The 27,402-nt window shown below is 36.5% G+C and overlaps 1 protein-coding gene across 8 annotated transcripts in view; it reads left to right on the forward strand.

The window, feature by feature from the left end:
- Window positions 1-27,402, forward strand: part of Dmd (dystrophin) — a 2,157,616-nt gene that overhangs the window by 475,821 nt on the left and 1,654,393 nt on the right. For all 8 annotated transcript variants that reach the window (XM_040744180.1, XM_021232987.2, XM_040744181.1 and 5 more), the window contains exon 3: window positions 18,943-19,035. In XM_040744180.1, coding sequence (XP_040600114.1) covers window positions 18,943-19,035 — 93 coding nt within the window. The remainder of the gene's footprint in view (window positions 1-18,942; window positions 19,036-27,402) is intronic.

The raw sequence follows: 27,402 nt of genomic DNA on the forward strand, positions 1-27,402 counted from the left end.
ATATGTATAACTTTCAAGAAATGGGAGAAAGTATTAATTAGTACATCAAAATCATAATCAAGTTCATGATTGTATAAGTGAAACTACTGAAATCACTAGACCATTATGTGGATATAAAAACAGTTTTGTTTAGGAAGGGATAAATTGTCAGGCAGTGTCTGAAGATTAGAGATCATTAGATCACCTGAAATAGCAAACAGGCATTATGGGATTCCTGAAGGCTTAAGGCCAGATTCCTTCCTCTTGGCAGATTTTCCACATCTTGGGTAAAATGGGGTCATTGGTCCTTGCCCTCTGGGAGGGAGTCTATACCTATTGCTTCAGGCTAGTTTAGGAAAGCAGATATATTTTTGCCTGTGGCAGATGGCTATTTAGGAAGGACAAAAAAAACTGCCAGCTGTCTGATAAGCAAAGTTTCTGTATCACAGGGTTTCTGAGGAATGCTGGGTGTTATGTTTCTGTTTCTCATGGACATGTGCTCAGGCTAACCTTTGGTAGCCATTCTAGGGTGCTGACATCAATATAGAATTCTTAGAGGCCTGCTTTGTGATCTAACATTCCATCCCGTTGTGGATGAGAAGGGCCAGGATCAGGCATTAGCTAGCTACTCCCAGCTGAGCAGGAGTGTTGATACGGGGCTCTATGGAAAGTTGGAACATGAGTCAAAGGTGGGGAGTCAGGAAGGGGGAAGGTGGTAGGAGACCTGAGGTAATTATTTCAGAATCACCTGGTTCACTGACCTCTTGGGTCATTTCACTAACTGTTTCCTGAATAATCTCTGAAGGGACAGGGAACCATTATTGTTATGACACCAGGTTAGGGCTTGGGTTAGGGTCAGCCAGGGAAGGATAAGAGAGGAGGGGTAAGAGGGTCAGAGAGAAACATAGCAAGAATCTCACATTGGAGTCAGCCCCTGAAGGCCACAGTTTGTAAGTTGATTCATGTAAGTTTTTTTAATCTTCTTTTTCAATTGTCAAAACTAACTTACAGTAGTGTCAACATTGTTCACCAAGGAAGAGACAAGTGCCTCCCTTTTCAGTGGTCAGCAAGTTGGGTGTTCTCTGGCTTTGTAGGATCCCTGAGGCTAGGGAGGTGATCTGGTTTTGGAGCAGTTATGGGACTGAGGTTGACTCCTGGATGGAGTGGATATCTCTTAGGATAGATATAGACTATGGCCCAGGACCTGGACACAGGCCTGTAGCCACTAAGGAAGCTCTTAAACTTATTCCATTATTGGCTGTGAGGGCTACAGCTCACTAATTTCTGTGTATGACCTGGTGAAGAGTAAAAATCCCCCCTAAGTGTAGAGGGTGAGTTGAGGAAGTAATGAAGTGGAGATACATGGGCTATGGCTTAATGTATTTGTGCACTGAGATTAGAACAGCAACAGAAGAGGATTCCTTCTGGGGCTTGTTAGGATTCTAAGCTTAGGTTATTGACATATTGACAAGAGTAGAAGGGGAGCAAGGCAGGTAATGGTTATTGAAAAGGCAATAATAAGCTGGTGTTTCTAGAGGATAGGAAGGTACCAGCAGAGATGAGAGGATGAAATGATCTCAGGGTTGCAGAAGGTGAAGTTCAGAGTTGTGTTTGTGAAGAGAATGGAAACCACAAGGGATTCTTACAAGGGAGCAAAAGGTAAATATGAGGTTGCATTGAGGGAGTCGTCATTATTTCTGTAAGTGCACAATAGTCTCAGGGAGTCATTCAGCATAGCCATTTATGATGTGAGATCAAAGGAGAGATCCAGATTTTGGAGAATTAGGAGCTTAATCTGAATGCTAATTGTTATGGCACCAACAGAAGTGGGCAAAGCCCTTTTGAGAGATACAAAAGTTATAGTTTTTTTCTCTGGTGGAAGGCCAAAATCCATCAAAATAAATATAGGTGAACCTTTCAAACTCTGGGCCCATTTGTTATTCTAGGGGTTTTGAATAGTGAAGATGACTGTGCCCCTTTCTGGTCCAAGTTTGAGTTAAAGTTGTTGGAGGTTTGTGTCCCATAACTTGAGCAGGAATATTGATATCCACAGCCATAGAATGAGTAATTTTCCAATGATGTCTGAGGTTTACCATTTGCTTTTGGTCCTGAGGAAAGCAAATACATTTAGAGATAACATGGAGGGAAGAGGATGGACTGAAACCACCAGCGACTGAATGAGCTGCATAGAGGTCCAAAGAAATGTGGATGTCTGAAGCACATCCTAAGAAAGGACAGAAGGTAAAGCAAAAGGACTTAAGGGAATATTTGGCATATATTTGAAAATTCCAAGCATGTTGTGCAGTCCTATTGGTTGGGAGTGGGGAAAAAGCCTAAGACCGTTAGAAGGAAAGAGCCCAAATGCTAAGATAGGTGTTATATGGGAGACCTTATGCTTTAGCTATCCTGTTAAGCACCAGGGGTCCAGAGTTCACTTGAGCTACAGAAGATGGATCCTGGTCATCAATCCCTGAAATTTGACTGCAGTAGGTGTGGCAAGGAGGACCATGTCTAGACACATCGAATGTGAACCAAGCGCCAGAAGGTGAGAAAACTTTAGAAAAACTCAGTCACCAGGTAAAATGCTTTTTGTGATAGTACTAGTAGAAAGTTGAAGGAAGATATGTTTAGCATGTTCTCAGAGAAGGTATCTTAAGAGAGTAAAAGAAGGTAAATCATTCTGGAGTAGGCCTCAATCCAGAGGAGGTAAATTTATAAAGAGCAAAAATGATAGCTTTACATTAAATCCGATGGGCTGAGGAAGGAGCAAACTCAGGACATGGATAAATGTAAGTAGGGGATAGATTTAGGAGTTCATTCCAAGGAAGGTGAAGTTCAGAAGTTAATTTTGTTAAGAGAGTCTTAATGAGTCTATTAGCTCTTTCTATCTTTCCTGAGGACATGTATAGATAGGGAATATGGCAGGGCCACTGTATGGCTAAGGCCCTTTAAACAAACTGGGTCACATTAGAGATTAATGCCAGGCCATTTTCTGGTTGTATGTATTTAGAAATATCAAATCTGGGTAAAACATTATTCATGAAGTAGGAACAGACCACTTCTGCAGTCTGTCATGGGAAGGAAAATTTTACACACCAGTCCCAGAACATCCTATCTATCCACAGTTCAGGGAGGGGTCTGGAGGTGGATAAGATGAAGGGCAGTTCTTTGTCCATTATACAGTTTTATCACACTCTGTAGCAAGTGTGGAGACCATTGGTGTGTTGTGTTTGGAGTTGGCTTCATGGCTGCTGCAAGAAGCTTCTGTTTGCCTACCATAGGAAGTTCTTTCCATCCTTTCCCACTTACCCTGCCAGTTTAACCGCTGAACACCAATCATCTAGTCTCTTAAGACACACACACACAAGAAATCATATAAAATGGGAAAGGATGCAAGAGCTGCGGACAAGCATGCCTTTTGAGAATTATCACCTAGCTTGGTGTACTGCAGGAGAGCCTCTGCAACTCTGATGAAGGATTCTGCAGGATTTCCATCTGTCTTCTTGGTGACCACCCTTAGATTGTTGGAATTTACCATCTTATGGGATGTCTTTTGGAGTCCAGCCTCGAGACAAGTAATAATTTGCCTCTAGTTTCCCTGGCCAGAGGACTCATTCTCAACATTAACCGGATAATCTCAGTGGGTGTTTGCAAAGGGAGCTTCCTTAGCCTCCACCAGAAAGGAATCATCTGCATGGGCCTAGGCAGTCATCCAGACACTTTCTTTTCCTCAGATGTGATAAACAGAGGAAAGAATAACAAAGAGGCCATGTCAAGTGAGGTTATAGGTTCTGGATGAGGTACCTGAACTTTTTGGTAAATTTAGAAATGTCAGCAAAGAAAGAACCAAGGCAATTTTCTACCCAAGAAAGATCAGTCACAGAAAAGTGACATGTATGACATGTACTGATGCTGGGGCCTCCACTTCTCTGAGGGGATAAAGAACATCTATATGGGAGCAGATTTGGGCTACTGTGGGTTATGAAAAAGTCATGGGTGAGGTTGAGTCAAGGTGAGGAGGTGTGTGAGCTGAGAGGGTACTGGTACATGAAGCTAGGGTGGTGCCGGAGGGTCAGGCTGAGGAGGTGGTGGTAGCTTAAACAGAGAATGTACCTTGGGGAATCTGTGTCCTTTGTATAGAAGTTGAAAGGAGACCAGCCAAGGGCTCCAGGTTCTGGTCATCTTGGGAGGAAATTTGTCTTTGCTAGGAGACTCTGAAGGGTGATTCAGGAGACACAGGGAACAGGATGAAAGCACAGGTCAGAGAAGGTTTGAGCATAACGAATTTTGGACCATTTGCTAATGTGGTGGCAGAATTTGGAAGTCCATTTTGCCATTTTCAGGCAATTGAGACTGATTGGCAACCTTGTATTGATGTCAAGATGCATTATAGTAGAAAATATGACAGCAAGGTTTAATGGTGTCTCTGAGTTCAAGAGGGGAAACAGACTTAAGGAGACAGGCAAGGGGAGTTATAGAGTCCTGTTTTCAATGATAAAAGGCCACAGTTAGTTAGAGGGAGGAGAGAAGACATTCTTGAAGAAGGGAGGAAGTAAGGAATTGCTGGTAGTAAAGCAAAGAGGAGGTAGGAGAGACTTGGGAAAGATTTTTCCTTCTAAGTCCAAGTGTTAGGGCCCATAAGTAGGAAGCATGCCAGAAGGAGGATTCCAGTATCAGATAAAGATATGAGGAAGCAGAGTCATGAGAATAAAAAGAAATAAGGTTGAAGACATAGAAGGGAGTAAATGCCATAAGCCACAATCTCAATCCTGAGAGTATCCTCCCCAGAGAGGGGCAAGACTTATTAGAGAGATGCCCAAGTCACAGAGGCTACAAGTTCCTATGCATATAATAAGAGCTGCAAATGGCATAGGGAGACTGTGTTAAGTACTCATATCACTTTAGTAGAACAAGAGAGTCTGGACAGGCAACTCAGAGAAATGCAAACTTAAATGAGTATGCCAAGAGATGTGTGAGCTGAGCAAGCACCATAAGAAAGTGACTGAAGATGCAGACAGACACAAAATCTGGAGTAAAATATGGCAGATGCCAGAAGCCTGCAGACACAAATGATCCATTCCTAGGAGGGCCAAGTCAGCAGTACGGATCTGTTAGGCAGGGTTGTAACTGTAACTAGAGTAAGGAGGCCACCTTTCATGATTGTGGGTAAATTAAACAAATCTTAACTTCTAAGAAAAGAGAGCTTGCAATAGTACAGCTAAGATTGGGGACATCAAGATACATTTTGAATACTTAAGAGTTTCAGAACATAATGTGGAAATAGTGGTGAAGTAACTGAAGAGCAGAAAAAAATTAGAAGAAGTTAATAAAGAATAAAATTTTGGGGAAATATGACAGAGTGGATAAGGATTACTCAATCTAGGAATGGAATCACAACTTGAAAGGAACAGAGGGATGTCAAAGCCTTTAAAATGTCTGACTTAAAAGCAAACAAAATCAGTGATAACTGAAATTCACTACTGATTATGTCCAAATACTTTCTTTTCATTTTGTTTTCTTTCATTTTTAATTGCTTATTGTTCACTACTTTCATGCTAAATACGGATCTCTGGATACTATGCATGCCCTGAGTTACACCCCTGTGTTCCAACAGACAGTGTTTTACATGTGGTATTGCATATGATCATGAAATTTTTATTTCAGGCATTCCTGGTGACGTAGACAATCTGTTTGATATTATTGCCATTCATGCTTATAAAATTGTGATTATTATTTTATATCACTTTGTTGTGATTTTCCATTTCATTATTTTTGCAATGCGTTGCCTAACATATACAAACTGAATAATATTCATTTTAGAACCTTTGAACTGTTATACATAATCAATTGATTCATCATGGGTAGTGAATAAAAGTGCAATGTGATTGCAACATTTTGTCATGTCCCTGTCTCACTATGCCAAGGTGGTTTTTAGGTTTTGTAAATTTTTAAGATCAATGTGTGGTTAAATGGATTTTACTCACTACAGAATACATTAAGAAAGACAAAGAGCAGTTTAATGATTACATATATTTTAAGTGTCTCTAAGGAGCTGTTAAGACTGGATTATGAGGAGTGTTTTGGTAGTAACTGAAGTGTTAAAAGAAGACAATACCTGCTTTGTGAATTAAGTAGGTAAAATATTTAGTGTCCCATATTACTTTATCCACACACTGTACTAAATCAATGTGTATTTATCCACTTCTTCATGAGATTGCCCATATATTTTCTTAAATATGAAACTAGAAAAGTCATAAATAACAATTCATTGAAATAAGAGTATGAAGAACTTTTTATGAATTCCCCTTTATCTCAAATCAGTCATACCATACCAGGGTGAACACATCCCACAAATTGAAGTAGTCAAGATTATTCACTGTTTCACTGTTGTACTTGAAGCTACGTTTCCACTTAGCTTCACACACACACACACACACACACACACACACACACACACACACACACACTGCAGTTTCAGTTTATAGAATAAGACAGTTTATTCTAGAACCATTTTGAGTGACCATGCCCCAGAAACACAGATTAAGGTTACCACAAATTGTATGTTCCAATGTGGAAGCAGTTTAATGATGTTTTGTAGTTTTTCAGAATAAAGAACATCAAGAATCAAGGGAAGTTTAACATATGTTGGTGGGTACATTATAGAGGTAGTTACAGCAAGATAGGTAAAGCTTTTCCATAGCCTTAGACATTATCTGAGGACATTTTTAGCTTTTGAGTTGGTGGAAACTAGTGGTCTACTAAGCTAATATATTTCAAAATGTTTTTATTTATTAGTTTCATGATGCTGGTTCTGACACAAGATATGGGCAAGGATTGAGTATTCATGAATCTAAAGCCAGCCCCAGATAAGGTCTGGCCTAGCAACTTTCCAACCTTTCCATATCACTGCAGTTTTAATCACCCAAACACTCTTTGAAGACACAATTCCTTTTCAGGAATTCTCCTTAATAGATGCTGATAATTTACAAACTCCCCCGTTGACTAGTTCATCTGCTTTAATTTAGATATAGGCACATTTTACCATCTAACCTTCATAGTACAGCCTAATGTAAACAAGGCTACAGCTGTTAATTAAGACATAGCTAGGGTTATATCAATATAGAAATGTCTATTTTAATGTATTAAACAAGAAGTTTCATTGTGATGCATTAATTTTTAAAGATTTTCACTAATTACGCAGGTAAATAGTCATTCAACAAGTTATGAAAAATCAGTAAGCCAAATATACAGCAGTGTAAGGATGAAAACTGCAGTTTAGTGTCAGGAAGAATAGATGTAAGTCTGAGACTAAATACATTGGTGAATTTCTCAAGACTTCTGATCCTTAAATTTCTTCCCTCAATAGTGTAGAAAAACTATCATTAATTATGCTTCCTCCTAATATTAAAGAGTTTAATACTATCTATAAAGTTCTGAGAACATAAGTCTCAAATAATAAAAAAATGACAAAAACACTTAGGGAGTTGGGGGTATACATCACTTGTTGAGTACATGCCACGTAGGTAAAAGGTCATAGGTTCAATTCTAGCACCCTAATTCCCCCAAAGGCACTGACATAATATAAAATAATGGGAACTAAATATAAATATGAGTAAAATTATACAAGGAGAACAAAAAAGTATAAGTATGCAAGGACACTATTTAAGATCATTAGCTGCTCTTTCCTGGGATCCAGGTTTGGTTCCAAGCACCTACATGATCACCACAGCCATCTAAAATTCTAGTTGCAGGGAATCTGATACCTTCTTCTGGCCTCCACAGGTAACAGGCACAAAAGTAGTCCACATACATACATGTAGGTAAAACAGTCATGCTCATTAAAGACTAAGTAATTTAAAAAGGAATGCAGAATTTTTCAATTAAAAACTATGGTTATTTACAAGTAGAGAAGTCATTCAAATATATTTCTGTGCTCATATTAGTTGATCACTGAGATTAACATGCTTGTCTTCATATAATTTTTCATAATTTGCAGTATTACTAGTTATAAAATCAGAATAAATTAAATGTAAAATTAATATTTTTATTAAAAATATATTTTTGTTTAAATCTCTATCTCTGATTCACAAACTCTAATAATATATTTATAATATAAATTATCATTCATTCATTATTACTAGGGATTGAACACAATATCTTGTACGTGCTAGGCAAGTGATCTACCACTCAACTACCTAATCAGACACTTCTTCCTTTTTCGATAAATACTTTTTTCATACAAATTATTTTGAGAACATTCTTTTCCCTTCCTTAGCTCCTCCAAAGTTCTTCCCAACAACTCTAAATTCATTTATCCATTCATTCTCTCTCTCTCTTCTCTCTCTCTCTCTCTCTCTCTGTCTCTCTCTCTGTCTCTCAGAAGAAACCCAACTCAAGGAGGGAAAATCTAGATAAAAACACACAGACAGAAAGAAAGGAAGGAAGGAAACTAATAACATTAAAAAATACCAAAACAAAACAGAATTCTTACAAAAAAGGGGCATTTTGTTTTGGCCAGCTACTCCTAAGCATGCAGTGTGCCCTGGAGTGTGATGATAGACATAGTGACATTCCTTTGAAGAAAATTGATTTCCCCTTAGCCAGCAGGTATCTGTTGCAGATAGCTTCTTGGAATTTGTGATTTTTGTATTTTTGAAAAGAAGGTCACCAATTACAATTTTATTATCAATTTTTACACAAGTTAATATTTATATGCTTTCCTTAAAATTGTCACGTACTTCCTCTTGGGTGCCATTTAGAAAATCATTTCTCTTGGAATACTAAATGAAAGTGACAGTTTTAGTTCACTGAGAATTATTTTGATTCATTGTTTTGAATAAAAAACCACCCAAAGAATGAAGAAAATCAAATGAATAGATTTTTTAAAATCAAAATTGACAATAGAATGAAACTTTACCAAATGGAAACACAAAGATTAAGGTCTATTGAATACTTTTATTTCCCCAGCTGGACTTTAATTGAACATACTGGGTAAGAAATAAAATTATTTGTATTTACATACATGTACATACACACATTAGTGTACATCTATAGTATATAATGACTACAGAAAATTAAAAGAACACATTATTATTATTATTATTATTATTATTATTATTATTATTATAGCAGGATGCTACCTAGAGATGCCATGTAAAATGTATTGACTGCTTTTCTCCAGAGTAATTGCTGGACTCTTTCTGCCCATAATTAATTTCAGTAGTAAATTGATATTCTCTAGCTTGAAGCACTTTGTCACACAAAAATTCAAGAGCACTTTAAAAATGGTATTCCATAAAGATTTTAACTATAGATATCTTTGTCTTGTGTATGACATGTAATAATTCATTGTAATTTTTAATCACTTTAAATCTCAGCTAAAACAAATACTATTATTTCAAATATACAGTTGGGTCTGACTATTTTTTATGTCTTTGACAAGATTCCTCGTGTTACTGTGGGTGGACTAGGTAGCTTTACTGATTGTAACTGAACTTTGTGGGATGCCAGCTGCATCTTAGTGTGTAATAACCTCCTATGAGCTAGCTAGGACAATTTGGATCTGCTCCATATCTCTCATCTCAAAACCTGGCTCAGGTATGTTTCTATAGTGAAAACAGCACCACACAGGGTACAGAAAAATGTTTAAGTTCTTTTGAAGCCAATGTTCAGTGTTTAGAAGTAGAATGCAATCCTTTCTGGTCAAAACAAGTCAGGGGCTGACAGATTCAAGAAACAGAAAAATGGAGAAGAGCAAAGCTGTAAGGCCCTTGTAAAGGACATGGACTCATCAAAGGGTGAAATATTTTGGGCCAATTTTGCTGTTAATCTACCATTTAGAGCAGATGTTCTGGCAAAACATAGCTCCCCTGCCAAGTAATATTTTCACACAAGAATAGCCTCTAAACAATGCCAGTATCAAGCTTTCTGAAACAGTATTCACTGTGATAAAACATGACTACTTATTAATGTAAAAATATGACTTCAGTGTATCAAAATCAGAAGCCATGTTTAAAAGTCTGAAGACAATGGATGTATGTCCATATTCCTATGAGTGCCATAACAAATCTTCTCTGATGTAGTCTCTTATACCTCTGTGATGTGATCATTTTCTGCTCTTTAGCAGTTCCTATGCTTGAAGAACGGGCTTATTGTGATTCCTTTAATCATAAAATGGAATTTGATCCCATCATCTGAATGTCTTTTTGCTTGTACTCTTTTACATTCCACATCTTCCTGTTACTATTTTATTCGACTTTTAAAATTCAGTTGGGAAACTTCTGCTTTCTGTTATTCTTCCCAGAATGGATTATATCCCTCTTATTTGTATAAGCAGCAGATTTATGACACCAGTATCAAGATGATTATAATTATTTTGAAGAATACCCTTTTTCCTAAAATGTGACAAAATCTGTGAAAATAATAGCAATAGGTAAAAGAAAAAAGTACCTTTCATCTATCTATTCTTCCTGCTGTGTGGGACAGTATGCAGCACATGAATAATACTGATTAAATGTTGTATAACTTAAATACATCTCTCCTTTGATATGTGTTGAAAACAGGTAAAATGTTATGCAATTTATTAACATATTCTGCACAACTGAGAAAAGTTAGAAGAGCAATTTAAATAAGTGTTTAGCTTATTTGCTTCCACATACTATATTCTTCAAAAATAAAACCAATAAATGAATTATTTTAAAATAAATAATGGCATGTTTAGATGTTTAATGAATGCCTGAATTAAATACACAAACCCAAAACTTACTCTTTTATTTGCTACTAAAGTAATCCTCATCACTTTTTAGGATCATATTTTTTATTTTAAATTTAGCTAATGACAACAAGAGAATGGTTTTCAAAATCTTTAGAAAATAACGTGCTAGTTGAGTTACCGCTCTAGAAATTCTTTACTATGTTTGTTTTGAGTGCCAGGCATACTGATGTCCCAATGAATGAATGGAATCTTTAATGTTGAACAATATTATAATTTACATGTTGAGTTCTTTTTCAAATTTTTAGTCTTTGTGAATATGTATTTATGAGCATCTGTATCTGAGATTGAATCCATGAGCACATGTGATAGTATATATGTGGAGTTCAGAGGACAAATTTTGGTGTAGTGTTATCTTCAGTCTTATGTAAAACAGGATACTGTGTTAAACACTGTGAATATTATTAGGCTAGGTAGCCACAGGCTTCCAAGTATTTCTCTGTCTACATTTACCCTCTGGTTGAGAAGTGCTGGGATTATAGACACATGTATCTGGCTTAATGTGGGTCTTGGCAATCTGGGAAAGATGTGTTTTAGCCAATGAACCCTCTCCACAGCCCAAAATCTGAGAAAAATTACCAATTCAGTTTAGCAAAAAAAAAATAAGTAGTTTTGCAAATTAGAAACTGAATGGAAAGAACAGAAATGATTGATTACATGAAAACCTTGTGTTCTTGACGGGGTGGAGAAATGGCTAAGTGGTTAAGAGCACCTCTTTCTCTTGCAGAGGACCTGATATAGGTTTAGTTCCCAGTATCTCTTCTGACTGTTATGAGTTCTGTAAGCATGTGGCATGTATAGAGAAGAGGAAAATATTCATACCCATAAAACAGAATAAGAAAATAAAAATAAAAACAAACATTAAACCTTGCCCTTTTGAGATTATGAAGATGCCCAAGTTATAATTGCATATCAGTAACACTAAATGATATAATAATGATACAATAACCAAATAACTATAATACCATTTAGAGAGTAGGAATTGTTAAGAGATTGGTAGGTAGAGTGTATACTTAACTTTAGTAAAATGATTGGTATTCTCCATGCCTCATATTTATTATCTGTAAAATAGAGATGAATTTCCTTGATTATTGTAGAAATTAATTAAAGCTAAATATTTAAGGTAAACTGATGTTTGGCTCAACACTAATGAATTAGTGTGTATGAACCTGGTTCATGTGAAAAAGCCTATATTTGACCATATAATTCTACAGGATTGGAAATGTCCTGTGGTTCAACTTGTTAGAAGGAAACAGAAATAAAAGTTACATAGAAGTCTTTCTTTACATAATCTTGTGAATCCTTTCCTTGATTTTGTACTGTCTACAAATAGACCTTCAATATAATCACTGAAGAAAAGATCATGAATTGACCAAGACTGACTTTCCCAGTGGGCAACACAATGGCATGGTTAGGGAAAAAAGCTGTGTCTTGTCACACACATTGAGCACATGCAATTGTTTTGGCATGTAACTAGTAAAGTATATATAAAGTATTACTTAGAGAACATATGAATGTTCTTGAGTCATTGCACCTTCACCAAATTACAAATTTTGCTTTTAGAAAGCCTGGAGAAATGAGCTAGGATAAACCTTGGTAATTTATATATGAGAAGTCACAAACCTAAGTAAAGGATTGAATATTTTAATGAAGTTTGGAAGAGATAGACCCAATCAGACAATGAAACATGCTGGCTTTGTTTAATCATCTTTTATTTGTTGTTGAAACAAACCATTTATAGATAATGAGTTGATTTACACCAACTGTTATGCTGTAACTGTTCAAGGTTCAAATGTGCAATCTGCCTGAGTCATTTTCTATGTACTTAGTAGTATAACATACACATTGTATGGTAGTGATTATGTTTTATAAAGACTTAGTGCTGAATAGAATAACGTTTTGTAACTGGAGTGAATGTGAAAGTATCACATTATATAACTTAACTGTTGATTACTTCTTAGCTCCAAAGGATAACTTGGCTTTTTCTTCATTATCTTTGCAGAAAGATTTCTGTGCTATTTCTGGTACATAAGAGCCTCTAAAAGTATTTGATGCTAAGTGATAATGAATAAATACATGTTAATTTTCATCTGCTAAATCCTAAGAACATTCCAGAACTTTGATATTCCTCTTAAAGAAGAAAATGTATCCCACTGATGCAGTTTGCTTTTTTCAAAAGACATTCCTTGAGACATAACTGGTAGATTAATTGTGAAGAAGAACATTTGGTCTTTCAATTATTTCCTGACATGGATGTCTGTGACATTTTTTTTGCAATGTGTTAAATGTCAAAACAGTGGTGGTTCATCCACATTGGCTCACTTTCTTCTTTTTGCTCTCCTGAGTAACTAGCTTGCTTACAGGAACAGATGCCCTTGCCCTGGAACTTCCATATGGATTTGGCCAATGGCAGGTCTTAGAGAAAACAAGAAGCATATAAAGACAAAAACAGTCGAGTGATGGGAACTCCTCATAGGCAGCCAGTCTTCTTGGTTCTTTCATTGTCTACAGACCAAAAATTGCTCTCTTCTCTGAATCTATGAGTAAACATACTCATATGTTAGCTTCAGTGTTTCATAAGACTCTATCTTCATCTTGCAAGTTTTCTTTTAGTAAGCTTTTACAATAGTACTCATTCTTGAAAGTGCCTTTGGATCATCAAAACAGAGTTGGACCTTTACTTCATGGTAGGGACATTTAACAAGAAGAAGGTGCAAAAAAGATAATTTGAGTTTATTGAACAAATTTTCAAACAGAGACTATATTAGACACCTTACATTTATTTATTTTTTATTTTTTCTTTAAGTTAGAAACAGCTCCCTCTCTCTCCTCTCCTCCCCTCTTTCCCTCTTTCCCTGCCACCTACTAAGCCCCTATCCCATCCCATTTCTGCTCCCCAGGGAGGGTGAGGCCCTCCATGGGGGTGTCCATAGTCTGTCATTTCATCCAGGGCAGGGCCTAGACCCTCCCCCAAGAGTTCAGGGTGAGAGTGCATCTCACATTGTTGGATGGGAGTCTAAAGTCCATTTGTATACTCGGGATAAATACTGATCTACTCTCCAAGGCTCAATAGATTACCTAGGCCTCCTCACTGACACCTACATTCAGGGGGTCTTGATCAGTCCCATGCTGGATTCCCAGGCTGATGCCTGGGATTCAAGAGTTAACATCTCTTATTTTTAAAATAGTTCATTCTACTTAAAAATTTTCACATCATTATCACAATCTGGGTAAAAATGGAAATATTGAGGTGGAGACTGGAAAGGAGACTTGCCCAAGATCTCATAAGAATATGCAAGATATAGATTTCAAGGCATTCTGAATGTAGAGTAAAATTTTATTCACAAAATTACAATGTTTATGCTTTGTTAGACTCACTTAATCTGTGTGAACTTTTTCCTTTCCAAATTCTCTCTATATAAGCCATATCCCTTTCAACCACTACATTCCTAAAATTAACTATGAAACAGGTTTTAATTGTCTTTATTGAGAGACCTGTAAACATTATTAATATGTGTTGTTGACAATTATCATAGTGGTCATTCTTGAAGAGGCTAGTCCACAGAGGGCTGCAATTTTGCTATCAGGTACATGTCATAGCATGTTTTCAAGTGTGATTGCTTGTAATATAAATCTATTCACTTTACAAATATTCATTGAGCTATACAACTTAAGATATGTTTCCTGTATACATATTACGTAGCAATACAATGTTTGTTAACTTTTTAAAAACTGTATTTTAGAAAAATTCACCTATGAAAAATGCCTGTTTAAAGTACAGTGGATTGCTTTATTTTGTGCTGGGCAATTCAGCAGCATTGCCTCCCAGAATACTTTCAATCCCCACTTTTGCAGTCTTTTTGGTGTTTGCTGTATCCAGATATTTGTAATCACTGAGCAGTCTCTTGACTTTTTGAGCAACAGATATATCCATGCCTTGACCTTTCAGTAACCAGAAGGTCATGCTAAATTATCCGTGTGCTCTTTGCCTTTTACTGGAACATTGTATTGATCCTTCTGTATTTTCAGGTTAGAAGACTGATGCAACTGTGAGGACTCAGAGGCTACTTAAACAGCTTCACAAATGTGTTTCTGACCCTTCCACAGCTATTTTTGTACATTTTCATTTTTTCTCCTCTCTGTTTATGCTACCCACTAATATTTTTTTAACACTGTCTGGGCTTCCATATTTCTTTATTCCTTACTGACAGTCGTTTCATCTTGCTATTTGGGTTAGCAAAGAAGTCAATAACTGAATGGGTGAATCTGCTGAGTAATGTCAAAAGTTCACTGAGTTCATTTAATAAAGAAAGCATTAGTCATGAAAGGAAGCAAAGACAGAGAGCCACAGAATCCTGTGGTACCAAAAGGATGTGGCACTTTGTTTTACAAAATCATTTCATGCACTTGAAAAGAAAGCCATTAATGTTGGAATTTTAGGCAAATACTAATGCATTCATTACTCTAAATGTCACTTATGAAAAAAGATGTGATAGATATCAAAGATGAAATGGGAGGGAAGTAAACTGAGGTCTAAATTAAAGTAACCAGAGAAGAGACAGAACAAGAGCATGAATTTTCTATGGGCTTTCCAATCCACAATTTATATTCCTCATTCCCAGTGATTGTGTGTGCACAATCGAAACTCTCCTTCCTTACTATTGTTATAGGGGCTATATTTATACTCATACTATCATCTAGTTTTATAGGGGTTATAATCACATACACTGAAAATGAACTCAGCATTTTCTTCTAGATCTCATAGCATGCCAAAATTTTCTATGCAGCTAGAACTTAGCACTAGATAAATAGAGAAGCCTTAATAGAAGAATAAAGGATTAAAATCCTATATTTTTTAAATATGGGTTGTTGCCATTCATGTGCAACACCTATAGAATACATGTGTTTTGTTACATTTCAGCTTCCCAAATGTGCTCTGAGGTTTTATTATAGCAGGTTCCATTTTATTAATCAGTGTAATGGTTTATTTACTTTCCTGGGGTACCATAGCTAGTGAATGAACAGGACACTTGGTTGTCAAAGTTAGCTTTTGCTGCCCCTGGTTCCTGTGCTCCTTTTGCTATAATTCTGTCCAATGAGTAGAGAGTAGCTAAAACCAAGCGCAGGACTCAGGAGAAATGAGATGCTTTTTTCCTGTGGAGTAGTCACATTATCTGGAGACTAAGCATCTGAAGTTCTGTGACATTTCATTGAGAATTGCTTTAGTAGGTGGGGATTTTTCTCAAAAATGCTTTGATACTTGCTTTTACATTAAAGCAACATATATTAAGAAAGGAGGGTGAAAAGTGTTTCAGCATGTGTTTTCACAGAACTGCTAAAGTGTCAGATACTGAGGAATTGATCCTGCCATAGCCAGGATAAATTCATTTGATCTCATTTGCTGTAGGCATGTTCCTTCTGGATGACAATATGGCCAATGAAACAAATAAGATTTGCATTTCTGTTGTGATACTTCAGTGAATCATTGATTATATACGTGCTTTGAAAAGTGATAAAATAGTAAGATCAGTCTTTTTCCTATTAACCCATTGCTTCCTCACACTAAGATCAACTAGATACACTTCGGAGCCTTTTACCCAGCCAGAATCATTTGAGGATAAAAAGTCTATGTCACATTTGGACTGCAGACAAGATTCTCTCTGCCTATTGGTCTTTATCTCTACTTCTTTTCCCTAAATCACAGCATGATTCATGCTCTACGATATATTTACCAGCTTCTCTTCCTTTTTTTTTTTTTGAACAAATGCCATTTTGCCATTCATGTCCTTCTTAGTTTCTCAGAGTTTATCTGACAATCAATAGAGATGTGTAGCATGGTCTAATAATAACAATCTTTTTCAGAAAATATACATTTGCTTTTATTTTAAAGCTGGCATATTGCTATCTGCAAGATAATTTTTTTGTAATTTTAGAAGACACTCTTTTCTGGATTGTTTCTATAAGACTTTTTTTTTCGTTTTTTTTTCAACATAGGGTTTCTCTGCATTGTTTTCGAGGCTGTCCTGGAACTCACACTATAGAACAGGCTGGCCTCAAACTCAGAGATGCGCCTGCCTCTGCCTTCTGAGTGCTGGGATTAAAGGCGTGCGCCACCAATTCCTGGCTGCATATTTTTTCCTATTAAACTTAATCCTGAAATAAACAGCATTTTAATTTGTATTTTAATTCAATTGGAAAACAAAACCTAAGTATTATTCACGTTTGTATTTGAAGATCTTTATGGTATTATTAGGAAGTATACACTCGTCTTCTGAAAAAGTCAGAAAATGTCACTGTTTTAAGATTTGCTTATATATTACACATCATAAATGTGCCTTAAAAACTTGAAGCATGGTACTTTGTATTATTTTCATTCTTTCTCTGAAAGTTTCGAAAAGAACAATTAGGGTATTATTTCAATACAAAAGTAGTTTGTAAAGTTAGGCTGTAGTCATGATCATATCACAAAAGCTGAGCATACAGGAATGGGTGACTTGCTTGTTGGAGCTAGAATTTTCGGCATAGAAGGCACCTACCTATGCAGCTACAAGTCCCAACGTTCACATTCTATTTGGTTGTAGGAAGAACCCGACTTTTATGTCTTTAATGTTAGAAGTATCAATGTTGTTGTTTTTGTTGTATACAGGGATTTTCATGATAAGTAAGTTTCAAAGTTTGTTTGCAGTCTAATTAGCTCATAAGTACAGTCAAATCACTTAGAGGCTAGTGTTAGGCCTGTTATTTGACACTCAGGGACAGCAATTCTTGATTAGAATTGACAGACTGTGTTTTCCACAGTTATGTGTTCCTGGATCCATTACTTTCCTTTGTGTGATATTATTATCCATGAATATGTTTTCCCAGTTGGAAAGAACTTCTGTCATCTGGGTATTGTGTGTCTGATTTACCAATGTGAGCTCCATCCAATACCTCGTGTAGATTTATTGGTGCTCCATTAACTTCAGTGCTAGACAAACTAAGCCTTTATAGATAATCTGGATGATGATTAGAGAGCTGATAAGAATCTCATCAGAAGCAATTATTGGTGTTTTTAAATCAAAACAAGGAAAGATTTTGGAGTATATGTAAGAAGAAACCCCCACATCATCCCCCCCCCCAGCCTCCCAACCTATTGCCACTTCCTTCCACATAGGGGATATCTAGAGTCTGTCATTTCACTCAGTGCAGGGTCCAGGCACTCCCCTAAGAGTCCAGGCTGATAGAGCATCCCTCTTTGTGTTATGGACACACGATGTCTGTTTGCATGCCAAGGATAAACACTGATCCACTGCCCTGGGCCCCATAGGTTGCCCAGGACTCCTCACTGACTCTCACATTCAGGGGGTCTGGCTCATGTTGGATTCATCGTCTAGTTTTCTAATAAGGGGCTGCATAGCCAAATTCTTTTTCTTACCTGCTCCTGTAAGATGAGCACATTAATGTTAAAATGACAGAAATGATACAACAGTGATAAGATCCATTTGCACAGTTCACTGATTCCCATTAGTAGTTACTCTAAGAATTTTAGGACTTATTAGAGATTATAGCAAATGTTAGGTTCTTTAATGGAATTTCTAAGTAGATAGCATAGAAAAATAAGTAAAAAGTCTTAGTAGACTTATTTTCATGCTGTTTGTACCAGATTTTCCATCTATAGCTATACCACATTGAACACCATTGATCTCATCTGATCCCAGAAGTTAAGCATGGTTAGACCTGGACAATACCTGGATGGAAGACTAACTAGGATTACTGGGAACGAGGGTGGGAGAACACATGAGATTACCAGGTGCAATAGGATTAAAACTAACTAACTAATTAATTAACTAAATAAATAAATCAGATCTTTACAAAATGTGATTTGTTTTCAAATGAGAACAGGACTTTCTGAATAATTGTTTATAAAATGTGACAAAGGATGTTGAACAATCTGACAGATTAATTGGATGAACTATGCTATGAATTTTCAACTTGTCATCATTAACAGTTCAAATGTATGTGTCCTAATATTATAATTTCTTTGATTCTGCTTATCAACTTGAACTTTCTTTCATCCATTATTCCTGGTCACCTATTAATTTGATACATCAAATACCCTTAAATATAGTTTTAAATTTCTAAAGGTTTCATCATAGATACAGATCATAAAATTGTGATCTCTTCTTCAAGTGGGTGTTTTTTTTTTATTTCAGTTTGGAGAGCAACACATAGACAACCTCTTCAGTGACCTGCAGGATGGCAAACGCCTCCTAGACCTCCTGGAAGTCCTGACTGGGCAAAAACTGGTAGGAATCTTCCATCCTTCCTTCCTTCTGTCTGTCTGTCCATCTGTCCACCCTCCCTCCCTCCTTCACTCCCTCTTTTCCTTCCTTCCTTCCTTCCTTCCTTCCTTCCTTCCTTCCTTCCTTCCTTCCTTCCTTCCTTCCTCTCTGTCTCTTTTCCCTATCTTTCTCCTACTCTCTCTTCTTTCTTGCTCATGTATTTGCAGTGGGAGTAGTGCATGTTTTCATGTGTCTGCCACTGGTTGGAGGCTCTAGGATGGTATGTAAGATAGTCATCAAAATCATTATTAGGGAGGGTCATTTAAAGTAGTCTCCCCACTACTGCTTAGTTTGCCAGTTGGTGTCATCCTTGTAGCTCTCTAGACATCTCACTAGAGCCAGATCTCCCGTCAAACCTAGGATGACTCCCTCTATTATGGTATCCCTCAAACTGCTCTCCTCTATTCTTCCCCCAACTCAAACTTCCTGTGATCTAATGAAACTCACCAATGTATTGGTAAGATAAGCAATAAAGTACCTATTCCTAAACTACATAATTCATATTATAATTTTCATTTTGTCATTGTCTATCTTGGGCAGAATAATAAAGTAAAAACTTTCAGCAATATATTGTCTTAATTAATAAACAATATATGCTTTCACTTTTTAAAAATCCTTCATAAGGAATAATTGTATAATTGTTTTTATGCATGATGACTTTAACTTACTTTGTGTTATTTTGCATTGAATCTGTAGATTGCTTTTGGCAGGATTGCCATTTTTACTACATTCATCCTACCTATCCAATAGCATGGGAGATCTTTCCATTTTCTGAAGGCTCCTTTAATTTCTTTCTTTAAAGATTCAATGTTCTTGTGATACAGGTCTTTTACTTGTTTGGTTAGCATTACCCCAAGGTATTTTATATTGTTTGTGGCAATTGTAAAGGGTGAAAGGGTGATGTTTCTCTGATTTGTTTCTGAGCCCTATTATCATCTGTATATAGTAGGGCTACTGATTTTCTTGAGTTGATCTTGTAGCCTGCCACTTTGCTGAAGGTGTTAATCAGCTGTCAGAGTTCCCTGGTAGAGTTCTTTGGGTCATTTATGTAAACTATCATATCATCTGCAAATGGTGAATGTTTCACCTTTTCCTTTCCAATTTGTTTCATATGGCTCTGGCTAGAACTTCAAGTACAATGTTGAAAAGGTATGGAGAGAGTGGACAGCCTTGTCTTGTTTCTGATTTTAGAGGAATTGCATTGAGTATCTGTCCATTTAGTTTGATGTTAGCTGTTGGTTTAGTGTATATAGCTTTTAGTATGTTTAAGTATGTTCCTGTTATCCCAGATCTCTCCAAAACCTTTATCATGAAGGGGTGTTGGATTTTGTGAAAGGATTTTTCAGTGAGATGATCATGTGATTTTTGTTTTTCAGCTTGTTTATATGGTGGATTACATTGATGGATTTTCATATGTTGAACCTGGGATGAAACCTACTTGATCATGGTGAATGATTGTTTTGTTGTGTTCTTGGATCCAATTTGCCAGTATTTTATTGAGTATTTTTGCATCAATGTTCATGAGGCATATTGGTCTGAAGTTCTCTTTCTTAATTGTGTCTTTGTGTGGCTTTGGTATCAAGGTTATTGAAGCCTCGTAGAAAGAGTTTGGCAAAGACCCTTCTGCTTATATTTTGTGGAATACTTTGTGAAGAAATGGTATAACCTTTGCTTTGAATTTCTGGTAGAATTCTGCACTGAGGCCATCTGGACCTGGACTTTTTTTGGTTGGGAGACTTTTGATGACTGCTTCTATTTCCATAGGGGTTATAGGTCTATTTAAACTGCTTATCTGTTCTTGATTTAATTTTGACAAGAGATAGCTATCCAGGAAGTTGTTCATTTCCTTTAAATTTTTGAATTTTGTGGAGTACAGGTTTTCAAAGTATGACCTGATGATTCTCTGAATTTCCTCAGAGTCTGTTGTTATGTTCCCCTTTTCATTTCTGATTTTGTTAATTTGCATGTTCACACTCTGCTGTTTGGTAAGTTTGGACAAAGGTTTGTCTATCTTGTTGATTTTCTCAAAGAACCAACTCTTCATTGCATTAATTCTTTGTGTTGTTTTCCTAGTTTCTACTTTATTTATGTCAGCCCTCATTTTGATTATTTCCTGGCATCTACTCCTCCTGGGGGAGTTGCTTCTTTGTGTTCTAGAGCTTTCAGCTCTGCTGTTAATTCTCTAGTATAACTATTCTCCAGTTTCTTCATGTGGGCACTTAGTGCTATGAACTTCTCCTGTGGCACTGCTTTCAAAGTGTCCCATAGGTTTGGGTATGTTGTGTCTTCATTCTCATTGAATTCTAGGAAGTCTTTAATTTCTTTTTTCATTTCTTCTTTGACCCAGGAATGGTGCAGTTGAGAATTATTCAATTTCCATGATTTTGTAGGTTTTCTGCAATTTGTGTTGTTGAATTCTAATTTTAAAGCATGGTGGTCTGATAAGATGCATGGAGTTATTCAAATTTTTTTTGTAACTGCTGAGGTTTGATACATTGCCAAGTATGTGGTCGATTTTTGAGAAGGTTCCAGGTGGTGGTGAGAAGAGTGTATATTCTTTTTTATGTGGATGAAATGTTCTATAGATGTCTGTTAATCCCAGTTGTGTCATTACTTCCATTAGACTCTTTGCTTCTTTGTTGTGTTTTTGTCTGGTATTCCTGTCTAGTGGTGACAGTGATGCGTTGAAATCTCCCACTATAAGTGTGTGGGGCTTTATATGTTATTTAAGTTTTAGTAATATTTCTTTTACGAATGTGGATGCCTTTGTATTTGGGGCATAGATGTTCAGGATAGACACTTCATCTTGGTGGATTTTGCCTGTGATGTGTATATAATGACCTCCTTCATCTTTTTTGATTGATTTTCTTTTAAAGTCTAATTTGTTAGATATTAGGATTGCTACCCCTGCTTGTTTCTTGGGTCCATTTGATTGGAAATTTTTTCCCAACCTTTAACTGTCAGGTAATGTCTGTCTTTGAGGGTCAGGTGTGTTTCTTGTATGTAGCAGAAGGATGGGTTCTGTCTTCGAATCCATTCTGCTAGCCTGTGTCTTTTTATTTGTGAGTTAAGAATGATTGCTCATTCTTCTTCAATTTCGAAGGGTTGTTGTTGGTGGAATTATGTGTGGAATTTCACCCCTTTGTTCTTTTGGCTGTTGGTAGAGAGGGATTCTCTAATGCCTATGTTTTTCTGGTTGTAGTTAACTTCCTTGGGCTGGATTTTTCCTTCCAAAACTTTCTGTAGGGCTGAGTTAGTGGATACATATTGCTTGAATCTAGTTTTGTCATGGAATATCTTGTTTTCTCCATCTAGAGTGATCGAGAGCTTTGCCGGGTATAGTAGTCTGGGCTTGCATCCATGGTCTCTTAGTGTTGGTAGAATATCTATCCAGACCTTCTGGCTTTCAGAGTTTCCATGGAGAAGTCAGGTGTAATTCTGATAGGTTTGCCTTTATATGTTACTTGGCCTTTTTCTTTAGCTGCACTTTCTTTATTCTGTATATTTGGGGCCTTGATTAATATGTGGCGAGGGTACTTTTTTGTGATCCACTCTATTTGGTGTTCTGTAAGGTTCTTGTTCCTTCCTTGGCATGTCTTTCTTAAGGTTGGGAAAGTTTTCTTCTATGATTTTGTTGAGTATGTTGTCTGCCCCTTTGAGGTGGTGTTCTTCTTCTATACCTATTATTCTTAGGTTTGGACTTTTCATGGTGTCCCATATTTCCTTGATGTTTTGTGTTAAGGAATTGTTGGACTTAAGACTTTCTTTGGTTGATGAATCCATTTCTCCTAGTGTATCTTCAACACCTGACATTCTGTCTTCCATCTCTTGTATTCTGTTGGTAATGCTTGTATCGGTAGTACCTGACCCTTGCCCAGCTTTTCTATTTCCAGCCTTTCTTCAGATTGTGGTTTTTTTTTTAATTGTCTCTATTTCAGTTTTCATCCCTTGCACTGTTTGCATTGTTTCTTGCAATTTTCGGTTTATCTTTTCATCCATTTGTTGCATTTTATGAATTTTTTGGTTTGTTCTTTCTTCAATTTCTTACATTTTTGGTTTGCTTTTTCTTCCATTTCTTGCATTTTTTTGGTTTGTTTTTTCATCCATTTCATTGAGGGATTTTCCTATATCCTCTTTTAGGGCCTCTATCATTTTCATGTAGGTGGTTTTAAGGTCATTCTCTTCTGCTTCATTTGCATTGGAATGTTGGAGTCTTGCTGGTGTGGAGTCTCTAGAATCTAGTGGTGTCATATTGGTTTTTCTGTTGCTGAGTGTGTTTTTGTATTGTCTCTTTCCCATCTTTTCTTCTAGTGAGTACAGAAAGAGCCCCTTACTGGTCTGGTGGTTAGGGGACCAGAGTTCCCTTTTGGCGGGTGCTAGCAAGTCCAATAATCTGGTAGTTTTTCTATTCCTCGTCCTCGTTCTGGTCCTGTGGGTGGAGAAGAAGACCAGGAATCTGGGTGTTTAGCCTCCCAGGCCCGGATGCAGGACCTGCTGAACCTGGTCCCACCGGAACAGCTGGTCCCCTGTTCTCTTGTATTTTTCAAATATCTTAAATATCAATGTATTTATAAATAAAATATTTTGGTACAGTATAATAAAAATGTTGTTACTTAGTCTTATATCAAAAAGCATATGAGATGAAAATGTAATTTCCCTTTGAGAATTGTTAATTTGCATAATGTTAGAACATTCATATGAGGGAGATAAAGTGATTATAAAATGTTACAGGTCACTAAAGTCATAGAAGTGTTAAGGTGATTAAAGTCTCATAATGGAGAAAAGTACTTAAATCATAATCTATGAACTTAAAATTTTAATTTTTAGATTCCTATTATTTTTGTAAGTAGGGTTTAAGAATCGATTCTATCTACAGTCATGCACTCTGCAAGTCTCATGAGTCCTATTTAATTATTGTTTTGTCTTTTCACTTTTCTCTTACGATAGATCTCCAGCATGAGCATTTAAGCATGTTTGTGCACATGAGCACCCCCACACACATGCACAAATGAAGGTTTTGTATATATTATAGAAACTCTAGCTGTCTATCAAAGTTGATCTGGCCAAACTCCTATCTCTGAGTTGCCTCATGCAATTCTCTTACACCAAGCTAATTTGGTTCCTCTTCTGTCAGACATTGCCCAGAATTTTGCTTTGTTGTTTTGTTTACCTATTTGGATTTCTGTGGTTCTATGTATTCTGACAGCCCTTGAAAAACATTGGCTTCTGCTTGCTATCAAAAGCTTTTCAACAAACTTCTAAAATTAATTTCTCACTCTTAAATTCCACAGAATTTATTTTTGCCTTTAATTACTTGAAAAAATATTTTGCTGCATATATGTAAGCAGGGCTATGACAGTTATTTTCAAATATTGTACTTATGCTAAAAAAGATATTTTGCACTTTCAGTTTTAAATTAACTTCAATAGTTATATAAGATTAATAATATGTTACTACATTAATTCAAATTGATATATTTTGTGGTTTGGTTGTATATTTATTTTATTTTTATTTTTGATATTATAATATAATTACATCTCCCCCTTTCTCTTTCTCCCTCCATTATTCCTATATACTCCTCCACACTCTCCTTCAAATTCATGACCTCTTTTTTCACTGATTGTAATTTCATATATGTATTTACATAAATATTCCTAAATATAATCTGTTCAATCTGTGTAATGTTACTTATATGAGTTTTACTTATATGTATATTTGATACATTTTTAAGAATTTTTAACTTGGAATGATGACTTCCTAAAATAAAATATTCAAATGCTTTTCATTTAAAATTTAGTCAGGTAGTCAACTGGAAGGAACAGTGTAGGCTTGGTCTTAATTTCAGTGTATACACATTTTACATATATAAGGATACATGCAGAATGTATGTGTGTTTATAATATTGATAGAGAAATAAGTGCCTGTGGAATCCAACTTTTTCTGTATTTATGGAGTCAGTTGTTTTTGTAAATACATAAATAAATAAATCTCACTGACTTTCAGTTTTTTAACATTATTAGAAGTAATCATCCTGAGTGAGGCAGCACAGGCACAAAAAGAGAAACATGGCATGTACTCTCTCATATATGGATTTTAGACATAGATCTGGGGAGTGCCAGCCTTCAATCCCATGGCCAGAGAGTCTGGGAAACAGAAACTTCATTCAGTGGCTGATGGAAGAAGAGGCAGACTCCCATGGTTAATTACTGAGCTGAACTCAAGAAAGCCAGTAACAGAGAGGGAGGACTGATGACCAAAGGGATTAAAACTGGGCTGGTTTAACCCCCAGAAACAGCTGACCTGACAAGGGTTAACTCTTGAAACCCAGACTGATGCCTGGGAATCCAGCATGGGACTGATCAAGACCCCTGAATGTGGGTGTCAGTGAGGAGGCCTAGGTAATCTATTGCACCTTGGGCAGTAGATCAGTATCTATCCTGAGTATACACACGGATTTTGGACTCCCATCCAACAATGTGAGATGCACTCTCACCCTGAACTCTTGGGGGAGGGTCTAGGCCTTGTCCTGGATGAAATGACAGACTATGGACAGCCCCATGGAGGGCCTCACCCTCCCTGGGGAAATGAGGGGATAATGGGGGAGTTGGGGGGAGGGCACAGGAGGAGGGGAGGGAAAGGGAGAGGGACCTAGAACTGACTTGTGAAGCAACCTTGTTTCTAAGTTTAAACTTAAAAATAAATAATAGTAATAATAAAAAATAAGGTTATTATTTCACAACCTGTTCTCATTCTCTGCACATTTACGGCGATGTTTCACTGGTTTTATTTACAAAGCTGTTTCTGTACCTTTGTTTTCTTGTTCTTTGTAGTGATAGGTTGGAAAACACTAAAATACAGGCTGCTTTCACTTTGACATTCATGGAGTGAAATGTTCTAAGATATGAAAATTGAAGATTCCTGTTAATGAGGCTATCTTGGATATAGGGGAATTTGAAAGAACAGACATTTATGTCTTTAACAAAGTGTGTTAGTCAAGTCATCTTGGTGATAAAGACAAATGTTAGATACTTGTACAGCCAGTTCATAGAGTAAGGTTCTCTAGGGCATGGAAGTCTTGAGAAGGATGGGAAGACTCTTGGAAAGCACAGGGTAAAATTGAAAGTAGGATCTATATTATTTATTATATGCATACACAAGGTAGAGAAAGGAGAAAGAGAAAATAAATATGAAAATTCTGATTTCATCAGCACAGACCAGAATTTGTAGCCTCCTTTCAAATGATAATTTCTGTGAATACATGCTAATTTTTAAGTTTAGGATAATTACATGTGCAATTGGTATTCAACCATTGACATTGCAAGTTACTTAATAATAATGTGAAGCACTTTTACTGTATTACAAACTCCGTACTCCATACATCAAATATCTGAATGCATTATATGAAAATCTCCCATAAAAACATTTTTTATATTTTATTTTTAAATTTAAATTTAAATTAGAAACAAGGTCGCTTCACATGTCAATTTCAGGTCCCTCTTCCTTTCCCTCCCCTCCTCCTGTGCCCTCCCCCCAACCCCCCCAATATCCCCTCATTTCCCCAGGGAGGGTGAGGCCCTCCATGGGGGTGTCCATAGTCTATCATTTCATACAGAGCAGGGCCCAGACTCTCCCCCAAGAGTCCAGGGTGAGAGTGCATATCTCATTGTTGGATTGGTGCCCAAAGTCCATTTGTATACCCGGGATAAATACTGATCTACTACCCAAGGCTCAATAGATTACTTAGGCCCCCTCACTGACATCCACATTCAGTGGGTCTTGATCAGTCCCATGCTGGATTTCCAGCCATTGTGGAACATCTATTTTATTAACTCTGTTTTAGCAGGTGATAGTAAATTCCAGCATCATAACAATAGAATTTCTAAAACTGATCAATTTAGAATAATGAGGTTATGCATATTTTAATTAATTATGCAGTTGTTAGTTTAAAATTAAAGGATGGGATATAACTTTGTAACTAAAATTATAAACTAAGAACTCTGGTTACTAAAATTTTGAATTCTATTTACTAGGACGACTAGGAAGTAGTCAAAGGAATACTCTTATTGTTCATCATTACATATTTTAGCAATATTTATTAATTACTTGAGAATTTTGTGCAAATGCATTTTGAAAATATTTACTCTTCCACCTCAACTCTGGCCATTAACACCCCATCCAGTTCATCCTCCTATGCCTTCCTACCCAACTTTGAAAATCATTCTTTTTTTACATTTCTTCTTTCCCCATTGATCCCAGTTTCTGTTGCCAACCTTGCCTCGTGAGTAGGACCTGACCTAGTGTGTAGCCAGTCTACAAAAATCCACATCATTA

This window comes from Mesocricetus auratus, unplaced genomic scaffold, assembly GCF_017639785.1.
Source record: "Mesocricetus auratus isolate SY011 unplaced genomic scaffold, BCM_Maur_2.0 Super-Scaffold_100003, whole genome shotgun sequence".
In the NCBI taxonomy this organism is placed as follows: Eukaryota; Metazoa; Chordata; class Mammalia; order Rodentia; family Cricetidae; genus Mesocricetus; species Mesocricetus auratus.